Here is an 11,987-nt window from a genome sequence, read left to right on the forward strand (position 1 = left end):
TGGACTTTAGAGAGCAAAAAGGAAACAAAGAGAACACTTAGGAAGTTTTTGCACCAGACCCTGGTGGTTTATATGCTATAGTGGTAGCAAGGAAAAATGGAAGAGGTTATGAGGCTTAATGAAGTGATATATTTGACAAAACTAGAAAATACCTGCAACAGTGATTAATATAGTAGAGGCTTATGGCACACTGCACTTTCCAAAAATGGCCTATAATAGTATTTCTCATCCTACAAGCTCTTCTAGAACTTTGTCACTCTCTCATTAAGAAGAGGAGTCTTCTGTTTGTGGGTGGGTTTTTGTTGTTTGTTTTTTTTTTTTTAATTTTTTTTTAATTTTTTTTAATTTTTTTTATTAGTTGGAGGTGTGGGTGGGTTTTTGAACTGCCCTTAACCCTGGTGGCTCAGAGGTTAAAGCGTCTGCCTCCAATGAGGGAGACCCGGGTTCCACCCCTGGGTTCGATCCCTGGGTTGGGAAGATCCCCTGGAGAAGGAAATGGAAACTCACTCCAGTATTCTTGCCTGGAGAATCCCATGGACGGAGGAGCCTCGTGGGCTACAGTCCATGGGGTCGCAAAGAGTAGGACACGACAGAGCGACTTCACTTCACTTCACTTTTAACCAAGTAGACTGGGTACTATCCAGCTGAGCAGAACTATGGGAGATAATACAGATTACTGTATATTGTCTTCCTGCATCACAGACAGCATAGGAATCTTAATCTCCCAAAGCCAGATGACTGAGATCTCATTAAGTAAGGATGAAGGAAAAATGATATCCTTTGCTCATTTTGCTACTTGAAGAAATACAATACAAAATGGTACAACAAATCACATAGAAAAATTTTTAATAAAATGCTTCTGGGTTGTAGAATATTATATATATAATGATTCCATTTGTATAAAATATACATAAAGGTGTATTTAAGCATAAAGAGTTGTTAGGAAAGCTATTCTCCAAAACACAGATAGTAGGATTTCAGGTAGTACTTTCCTTCTTTCTGTTTTATATACTTTTTCAGTTTTTTTAAAATTAAGAATATGTTACATCTCTTCAAGAAGAATGAAACTATATTTTTGAAACTTAAAGAGTAATAATGTCAAATTCTGCAGAGACAGTGCTATTAACATGAAAAGTTAAAAGCACCCACTGGGTTCAGCAGCAAAGCTTTCATTGGAGACTTTTGCTAGGATAGTCAGTGAAATTTGAAGGTGAAAACAGATTGCTGTACAGTAAATGCATGAATAAAGACAGACAATGTAGAAGACTCTTTCAATAGGTTTATCTAACTTGAAGAAGAGAGGTAAAGATGGTTTTTCCAGGGAGACATAGAATTAGCAGAGATATTTGTCAACTTGAGAGAGATACAGCCCAAGTTAATTTGTTAATGAAAAAGTTAGTATATCCTAAAATTCGTACAGAAATTCAACGAACCCAGAATAGCCAAAACAATCTCGAGAAAGAACAAAGCTGAAGGGCTTACACTTTCCAATTTCAAAACTCACTGTACCAAAAAAATGAAAAGCAACAAGCAATCCCAAAATGTATTAAAATTTTCCATATGAAATTGTTACAACTATGATGTTTAGTTGTTATATTGCAAAGTAAATATTCTTAAACAACAAAAGTCTATACATAGAAAGAAGTGGAAGACACATGGGCAAGAGGAAGGAGAAAGCAGAAAAAGGAGAAAAACCTATAGACTGAGATCTTCTAAAAATTTGCAAGCAGATGGAATCCAGAACACCCAAGAATTCGTGGTGTTGCTTAATTGCTAAGTTGTGTCCAACTCTTTTTGCAACCCATGGACTGTAGCTTGGCAGGCTCCTCTGTCCATGGGATTTCCCAGGCAAAAATACTACAGTGGGTTGTCATTTCCTTTTCCAGGGGATCTTCTCAACCCAGGGACTGAACCCACATGTCTTGCATTGGCAGGGGGATTTTTTACCACTGAGCCACCAGGAAAGCCCACCCAAGGATTACCTCTTCCATTAAGACAGGGAGGACGCAAGGAAGGATAGGCAGGAAAGTAGCTATACCAATAGGTGGCAGTACAAAGGAGTTGAGAGTGCTCCCACCGAATGACCTCTATTGTCTCTGGGAAGCATGGTATCATCTGTGAGAGATGGAGGAAAGAGGAAGATTGAGACTAGAGACAGCTGCCAGAATGACAAACCAAATATTCATCCAATATTTCATTTGACCACCTGTGCCATAAGAGTAATGCTAAAATAAAATAAATTCAATTAAATAAATAGACAATCTTAGCATGAAGGCTCAATGTGAAAAAACTCCAGGAATCAGAATATTAACATTCATAATAATCTTTGTCATGTGAAGGGGAAAAAATTAATTTTGAATACCTCAAAATACTTTCCCCAAATATGATTCCATTTATATCATTCCATGTATCATGTAAACTTAACTTTCACAAAAAAAAGTAATTTTATTTTTTTAGTTTAAATTAGTCTAAGATGATTATCCTTTATAATACAGTAAATTAGAAGAAAAAGACTAAACTGGCCATTTGTTTTTCTCTATAAGCAGTAAAAGGAAATAGGTCCTTAATCTAAATCTCTTGAGCATTGTCCTAGCTAGCTTTGACTGGCATTATATAACTAGTTGAAAATCTAATCCTATGACAACTGCCACATGTAAGAGTGGCACATTTAAGAATAGCTCTACTGTCTATCCTTCTACAAATTACTATCATCAACAAAACTGCCTGCAATAAAGCAAGAACTGACTGCTTGTCTGATATAACACACTAACCAAAAGATCCCACACAGTTCTACAGGCTAAGGATGATTAAAACAAAAGCCACTGTTATTAATATAAGCTTAATCAGGTTTTACATAAGCCATAAACATATTTGCTATCAGTATATTCTGCAAAACTTACAAGGCTGTATAAGCAATGATTTCAAAACAACCTTCTATATCACATCTCTTAGTTCAAAGGGGCTTGGACATTCCATTCACTATGAGAATGATGTGCTATATTTATAGGGCTTGAAAATTATAATGCTAGTAGTACTATCAAGGAGTTTACAAGCGTGCTATACAGACAAAGGATGCAATAGAGGGACTTCCCTGGCGGTCCAGTGGTTAAAACTCCACACTTTACACTGCAGAGGGTACAGGTTCCATCCCTGGTTGGAGAACTAAGATCCCACATGCCACGCTCAGCGCAGCCAAAAAAATAAAAATAAAACAAGAGAAAAACTCAGGCTGACTAGGGTATTCGAGGAAACCGCAAGACATAAAATTTCCACATATTTCTTTTCAGGGCATTTAGATTAGGTACGATTTTTCTTGTGTTCCTTTCGCAATTCCAAAGCTACTTTATTAATTTGGACTATTAATATGTACCATGTAAGCTTAATAAAAAACATAGTTGATATAACCAAGAAGTTTATTTACAAAAGTATAAATTCACTTTTAAATGTTTGATGGGTGTGGTGCTGATACATTTCTAGGAGAATCTGAGATTCCCTCTTTTACATCTTTGCAAGAAAAACACATATATTTAAGCTCTTCAAAAACCTAAAATCCAAGAATTAGATGAGAGATTTTATCTCCTTCCAGACATTGCTAAGGACTGTCAAGTAATATTTAAATGTGTTCAGATTACCAGTAGTTTTTTTTTTCATTTATCAGTTGGAGGCTAATTACTTTACAATATTGTAGTGGTTTTTGTCATACATACATGAATCAGCCATGGATCTACATGTGTTCCCCATCCCGATCCCCCCTCCCACCTCCCTCTCTACCGGATCCCTCTGGGTCTTCCCAGTGCACCAGTGGTTTTGAAATGCATAGTCTCATATGAGTCTCTTCCAGCTAGCAAGTTAACAGCAAAACACATCATTTCTCCAATGATTCCTTTTAAAGAAAACCTTGAGTGACCCTGACAACGTATTAACTCACTATTTCTCACTTTTCTCTCTGAAATGTCATAAAGACAATGCAAAACAAGAAAAAGTGTTAAATACTTACAGGTCATGACTAAACAAATCATATTTTATAATCTCAACTAACTCCTCTTACCACCTGGTTAATTTCAATGTGACCCTAGTTATTCCTTTTTCCAGTTCCCATGGCCACTAATCTAAATCTTACTACATTCCTTAAATCTTAACTCTACTCTCATCTTTAATAAGTACCCTGCTTCCCATCACTAAAACATTTAAGCATACTCCTACCTTAGAAGCTCTTTCCTCTCAGTTCCATATTCCTCTGTCCCTCTTTCATAATGAAACACCTTGAGCAATCTACACTCATCTTCTCTATTTCTTGCCTCCTATTTACTCTTCAAACCACTCTGACTGCCAAACTTCTGACTCCATGGAAACTTCTTTTTGATGTCCCAACTGATCAGTCCAATGAGTATGTTTAAGATTTCATCTATTCAATTCTCTCAGCAGTATTCAAGCCAGTTCCTGCCCTGACTGCTGCATTCTGGTTTTTCTTGGATATCTCTGGCTGCCCCTTTTCACTCTTCTGGGCAGGTTCTTTTCTCTACCAATCCCTTAGAAACAACTGTGATGGCTTAAAATCCCTCCATAAACTGACACTCCTTTCAAAAGGTAGAGGTTAATTCTCTTTCCCATGCCTAAAATTCCCATCCCCTGTAGCATGAACTGAACTTAATGATTCATTTCTAATGAATGGAAGAAGGCAAAAGTGATGTTCTCAGACCAGGTCAAATAGGCACTTCAGCTTTCTCCTTGCTCTCACTTGGATTACTCCTCCTGGGTGAAGCCAGATAAGACGCCCTGTCAGGATGACACTCATGTAGCCCAACAGAGAGGTTAGCTGGTGAGGAACTGAGGCTACCTTCCAGGAGCCAGTAAGGACTAAGGCTTTCTGCCAACAGACATGAGAGTGAGTCATCTTGGAAGCAAATCCTCCAGCTCCAGTCAAGTCTTTCAAATGACTGCAGACATAGCCAATGTCTTGACTGCAACTTCATGAGAGACCCTGAGCCCAAAGTTCTGAGCCACAGATAATAAATGTTTATTGTTTTAAGTGGATAAAATCATTATGGGCAAAATTTGTTATAAAGCAATAGATACCTAATCCAATGGTGTTTCTCAGTGTTCTATCTAAAGCTCTCTATTATTCCCACTCATTCACTTTCTCATCTCTCCGTATGTGTAAAGCTAATATTTATCTATAGCCCAGATTTTTTTAAGTTCTGACTATGCAATATCTTTACTTCAATTTCAACATGCCCCAAAGCAACCACTGTTCTCCACCCAACCTATACTTATCTTCCCTATCATCATTCATTCAACTAAATCTAAAAACCTGGATTCCATCAAACTCCTCTTCCCCTTCACTCACATCCAATCACTGAAATCCTGTCAATATGACTTCATTATTTCTCCATAACCAAAGTATTCTTTTAAAAAATACAAATTTTATCTGAACCTACTGTTTAATTTTAAAAACCACAGAGAGACAACCAGACATCATGGGCCACTTGATGTACAGGTTTCCCCTGTTCCTAAGAAACCTTCCCTAAGCCAAAATGACATAAAGCAATGATGCAATTGCCTTAGGACACACCTTGCTAACAGATGCACAAAATAAACTGAGATAAAGTAAAGATGCTCACAGACACAGTTCAAAACTATGGCAGCTTGCTATTATGTATTAATAGTTCCCAGCATGCATGCTAAGTCGCTTCAGTTGTGTCTGACTCTTTGTGACCCTACAGACCTCCAGGCTCCTCTGTCCATGGGATTCTCCAGGCAAGAATACTGGAGTGGGTTGCCATAACCTTCTCCTTGGGATCCTCCCAACCCAGGGATCGAACCTGCATCTCTATGTCTCCTGCATTGGCAGGTGGGTTCTTTACCACTAGTGCCACCTGGGAAGCCCATAGGTCCCAGGGGAGGAGCTTACTGGTGTCACTCTCGCTGCTTGGGGCGCTCACTGACTCTATAGCTGCTCGCTGCAAAAAAAAAAAAAACTCTGAATGCTATTTTCACGTTTCATGTATTTTCCGCAAAAGCAAATATCCTCTTTGGATTTCTTTTGGTTAGCAAAAACAGGTACTAAATAGGTCTTTTCTTAAAATGAAGTAGGGTAAAGCAAACTATCAGAAAGTGGAGATACTTGTAATATGTTCCACCTACAAAGTATTCCTGCCCAAAGTGGGGGTGGGGGGTGGGGAGCTGAATTTGATTAAGCTTCTAGCTGTAATTATAAGTTTATAGGAAACATGGAGGATAAAGGAACATATTTAAATACACCATAAGAATACTCTCAGCAAAATCCAGAATGTGGAAAATCTACAGAATAATTTGCTTTCTTCAACAAATGAGTGGCAAAGAAAAAGAGGGAGGGAAGACATACAGAATAAAAGAGACTCAGTTTTACGAGTGGATCTTGTTTGGAATCCTGACTCAAATAAACCAACTGGTGAGGGACAGATGTTTGAGAAAAATCAAGGAAATTAAACACTGTAAAACATATTGAAATATTCACCAATGAAATAATAAGAGATTTGGGATCTGCTTTAAAGTAATCCAATGGGGTAGGAAGGAGCTTTGGGAGTATTAATAAGACAAGATTAGCCATATATCAATAGCTGCGCAAGCTGGGTGACAGGAATTCATTTTACTATCATCTTTCATATATGTTTCAAATGAATTTTGTACTATGAAAGTTTTTTCCACAACAAGCAGTGCTTACAACACTTAAGTGACTTTCCACTGCCCTGAGTGAAAAGTTCAAATTCCTTATCTCAGTTTACCAAGAAAGTCTTTCATTATCTGGCCCCTGCTTCTCTCTCCCTCTCATCGCACTATTGTCCACCTCACAGCCTAAATTCCAGGACTAACAAGCTCCTTACTCTTGTCTCTTTCTTTTTTTTTTTTCTTGTCTCTTTCAAAAACATCTATTCCATCTCAAGCAGTTTTCCCTCTCTGCTTACATGGCTATTCTCTACTCACCATTCAGGTCAGAGCAAACCTACTTCCTCAAGGAAAACTTATCTGATACTCCAAGACAGAGGCAAGCTGCCCACTTGTGTACCTCCCAACATCCTATTCTTCCCCATCACAGCTCTTACTTGATGTACACCCCGGCAGACTCTAGGCATCATGAGAACATGGACTATTCCCATCTTATTTACAGTTTTAACCCCTCTTCCCAGCACAGTGCCTAGCACATAGTACATACTTAATAAACATTTGATCATCAAAAGGTATGAACACCTGCTTTCTAGTCTTCCAACTCCTTGAATATCTGTATCTCCCTCAATTTTCTTTCCTTTCTCGTCTTTCTCTGTGATCATGATCCACATAAATGGTTAGCTGTTTACACAGTGTTCCCAAATTTATATCCTTATCCCTCCCTGGGTATCTCAATTAATAAAAATTCAACTAACAGGGGACTTCCCTAATGGTCCAATGGTTAAGAATCCACCTGCCAATGCAGGGGGCACTGGTTTGCTACCTGGTCCAGAAACTAAGATTCCACATGCCAAGGGGCAACTAAGTTCATGTGCCATAACCACTGAAGGCCTTGTGCCCTACAGCCTGTGTACGCAACAAGAGAAGTCAACACAATGAGAAGCTCACACACCACAATTAGAGAAAAGCCCGTGAGCAACAACATAGAACCCATGTGCCACAAGGAAGACTCAGTACAGCTCACCCCCAAATTCAACTAACAAATTCTATGCTATAACTAACAGATCTTCATCTCCAGGCCTGACTTATGGCTCCAAATACCTTCTGGATTCAATCTCCTGTTATCTCCCTACATGCCTTTACATTAAAGAAGCTCAGAAATTCTCAATATCTTCTTAATGGACTTTATGTTCTCAAGTTTCCCAATTTGTGCATATTTCCCACTGCCTGAAATGCCCTTCTTCTCTTCTACCTTGAAGTCTCAGCTCAAATGTCTCTCTAGTCTTTTTTAGGCAATGTTCCCACAGCAGTCTATTCTTATTTCTATTGTAGAATTTATCATACTTTTTTGAAATTATGTTTAGGTGTCTACTCTGCAAGATTTTGAGTTCCTAGATGGAAGGGACTCTCTCCTTCATGTTTTTATCTCCAGCATATACAGTAAAGTGAAAATGAAAGTCGCTCAGTTGTGTCCGACTATTTGCATCTCCATGGACTATACACTCCAAGGAATTCTCCAGGCCAGAATACTGGAGTGGGTAACCTTTCCCTTCTCCAGCAGATCTTCCTGACCCAGGAATCAAATGGGGGTCTCCTGTATTCCAGGCCGATTCTTTACCAACTGAGCTATGAGGGAAGTCCATATATAAAGTGCCTATTAAAAAGTCCCAAATAAATGCTTCCTGAATAAACCACTGTTTCTAATAATTAAAAGACAGGAGCATGACCTGAAAAGGTTGCCTAAATCTATTTTCTAAAGAAGGTAATCAATTTCTCTGTCCCTGTATTAGAAAGAATATCTACTAAACAGTTTTTCAAGAACTGAAAATTTACATAATATGAAAATAAAAGAAATGTAAAATAAAAAGACTATTCATTCCCAGAGGACAGGTTAGGGTATGGGCCCAGGACCAAAAGATCCAGGTGAAGGTGAGGTTTGGGTGAAACTATTTAGTTCACAGCAATTCCTGTGATCTTTTCCAAAACCTTGAGATTATCTCAATATCAATTCTTGGCATAGGCCAACTCTAAAGCAAGGTCAATATAGTTTAGGTCAGGGTTTTCATGGCCACCCTAGAATAGACAGACCTCAACTACAGAGCCAGACCAGAGCGCAAATGATTTTGGAAACAAGGAATGGAATGACTTGCCATTTACCGCTCTGCTTAAAATGCTGTGCAACTATTCAGATAATCTTCCTGGAAGATGCAGCTCCAAGTTATCAGCCGCATGCAGATCATTAAGATGTACCTTCATCCTTCCAAATCCTAATGTACTGAAACAACGTCCAAGTGTACAGAATTCACTGCCAATATTCAATGTGTCTCCTACTTTCTCTTTAAGTGAATACCTATCCTTTACTCATCTTTACTGGACCTCCTTTAATTTGGCATTGAGTATCACCTTATTTTCACAAGATCATTTTATTTTACAATATTTTTCTGTTGTTTCTCTGCAAACAAATACTTTAACACCAAAAAACAAGGGAAAAAAAGAAAAGAAAATTTCTAAGCATCCATTAGTGAGAAATATGATACCTCCTTCTACTGGCAAGCATGATGTTTTACAGTTTAATCTCAGAAGGGAGGATAAGTAATGGGAGGGAGAAGAAAGAAGCATAATGTAAAAAGCCATATTTAGCCAAAGACAAGGAGAAATTTGTCAAGATATTCAGAAACTAAAAGGGCAAGGAGGCAGAAAAAAGATAAGCCAAAGTGAGAAAAACCGGAAAAAAAGAAGATTCTGTCTGGGAGAGGAGTTCCCAAGAACCCCAACTTGGGGCCCCTCCAGTGTGGCCCTAAATTCAGACCCACACAAATTTGGGATTTGTAGAGTAACTTCATTCCACAGTGCCACTGAAATTACCATGAATGGGCTGGAAAGGGTCTGTGGGATTTTCTGATTATCACTTCTGAAACTTATTATCACTCTTCATCTATCTGAACTATGAGATTTCATAATTCCAGAGTTTTCAGGATATAATGTTCATTTGCCTCTCTTTCATAGCTAGCTAATCTTGAACAATGTATTTAAATTTCATTCAGGTTTGTTTAGTCTTTTCCGCCTTCAAAATCATGTAAAGAAAGGAAGTTGGTGTTGAAAGTTTTTACTTTTTACTCCTGTAGGTTTGTCTTTAGTAACTCAAAGATTGCATTTTTCTCATTCCTGTAGTGAAAGTGAAGTGTAAAGGAAAAGGAAAGCCAAGTTATTTAGACTCCTGATAACACTGCTTACTGCTAGCTCTGTGACCTTGAGCAAATCGCTGAAAAGCCTGGAGCCTCAGATTCCAAAACTGTAAAATGGGAATAATGAATACTTTATTCTGCAGTTACTGTGAGTAAAAAGAATCAAGGGAACCACCTGATTAGAATATAAGCTCCAGAGAAAAGGAATAGTGAATATCTTGAACTTCGTTGATTCTCGCTCACGTGCACACGCATAAGCACACACACCCACACACACCTAGCCTAAAGCAGTAATAATTAACACGTAGTGGGCGCTCAATAGATATTTAAATTAACGAAAAAATATCAATACTAGTGTCCCCATTCCTCTCGTTGACATTAATCCTTCTTCCATAATCATAATTTTTTTCCCTTCTGTCTTCTATTATTTTCTAAAGGTTTCAGGACATTCTATTTTGTCGTTTGAAGAGGTTTCCTCCTTCTCATTGGCTATTATTAACTAGACACCATTCAGAGACAGTACCTTGGGAAGTAATTTCTCTAATTCCACCCACTTTCCATTTCTAACGCGTCGGGGGTGGAGCGAGAGTCAGAACATAAGATTCTCAGCAATTCATGGACCTTTCCCACAGTCACTGATTTGTGTTTAACGACACTGAAGCCCTTAACTCAGCCCTTCCCAGAATATAACTTTCAGGAGACATCGCACTATCCAGTCTCTCCTCGCTAACAAGAGACTCCTGTGTAGGAAATCCTCCGCTCTCAAAAGTTAAGGCATCGGTGACGCTCGCCCCCAGCTGAATGGACAAGAGTCCTGTGAAAGAGACTCAACTTGGGCAGACTGGAGGAATTTCAGAACCTTTCATGTCGAGCAAGAGCCAGTCACTTCAGGACCTGGCCAAGCTCGTCAGACCACTGCTCTAAGAAAGCAGCGCTCCTCAATCCCTGGAGGGAAGCTAAGGGGCGCGGCCGTCTACAGGGCCTGGTGGGGGACATGTCAAGTCCATGACTAACATGTGGAAACGGCACAGACCCCGAGACCGAACCCTTCAAGCCACGACTACAACCATGCACCTACCTACAACCGCGCCCCGCTTTCCCCCCCCAACAAACACCGGACCCTAAGAAAGGAACACGGCTCGCCCCCACCCCATAAATCATACAGCCGGTGCCTACTTATTGGCTGCACGAGCATCTCCTTCACCCTCATTGGCTATCCGGGGCGCAAAACCCTCCCCTACGAGGGAACCCTCCCGTACGGCGGCACCCCCATCCTAGCAACCTCTGCCGGGCTACCAAAAGCCTGGCCCCCACCTCCACCCAGGAATCGCGACTCCCAGGGCAGCCGGGGCTTTGCCTCCAAGGACTTACTGTGTAGTAGGAGAGCAGCCCTGCATTGTAGTCCAGCACGAACCAACGGTACTGCCAGCCCTTCATTACGTTAGTCCATTTACTCAGCGGCCCTTCCATGATGGACGCCATCTTGGGAGCCGCCAATGACAACAAACGGCCTGACGTCACTCGCCTATAAGGCTTTCAACATTCGGTGGGCGTGGTCATCGCCGACAGGGGCGGGCCCAGGGCGGGGCCAGCAACTGCTTCCCGCCTTGGTGGATTCGCGGACCCACGCCTCCAGCTATAAAACTCCAAAAAACGATTTTCTTTCGGAGTCTGATGTGTGTAGGACTCCGTGCCCGAAATGTGAAGAATTCAGGCATGAATACTGAAGTTAAGGTCACTTATTAACATAGATAATTTGACTGCCCATAATGATACCTTACACATTCAAATAATTTCACATCTGATATTCATTTAAGCAATTATTTCACAAACCCATTCATTTAATAAATATTTTTTGTTTTGTGCTAGATAACTCTTAGGCTTGGGGGTTCAGCAGACTTCATGAGGCGAACAGGCAATTAAAAAAATAGTATATTATATAGTATATTACAATTTGGTAATTTGGAGAAAAATTAAGCAAGTAAAGAGGCAAAGGGTAAGGGGCTGCAATTTTAAGTTCCCAAAGGCCTGAGTGAGAAGGTAACTTTTGAGCAAAGACCTGAAGAAAGAGGAGGGAGGCTGGCAAAGGAACAGCAAGTTGTTCTGCAAGTTGTTCTGTAAGTGGAGTAGTGAGCAAGGAGAAGGTAGTTAGAGACA

At 39.8% G+C, this 11,987-nt stretch overlaps 1 protein-coding gene across 5 annotated transcripts in view; it reads right to left on the reverse strand.

Annotated features, from left to right (window-relative positions):
• Nucleotides 1-11,332, reverse strand: part of OSBPL9 (oxysterol binding protein like 9) — a 161,322-nt gene extending 149,990 nt beyond the window's left edge. For all 5 annotated transcript variants that reach the window (XM_043461342.1, XM_043461341.1, XM_043461340.1 and 2 more), the window contains exon 1: nt 11,202-11,332. In XM_043461342.1, coding sequence (XP_043317277.1) covers nt 11,202-11,312 — 111 coding nt within the window. In that variant the 5' untranslated portion in view covers nt 11,313-11,332. The remainder of the gene's footprint in view (nt 1-11,201) is intronic.
• Nucleotides 11,333-11,987: the final 655 nt, after the last annotated feature.

Source organism: Cervus canadensis, chromosome 2 (assembly GCF_019320065.1).
Source record: "Cervus canadensis isolate Bull #8, Minnesota chromosome 2, ASM1932006v1, whole genome shotgun sequence".
NCBI classification, from domain to species: Eukaryota; Metazoa; Chordata; class Mammalia; order Artiodactyla; family Cervidae; genus Cervus; species Cervus canadensis.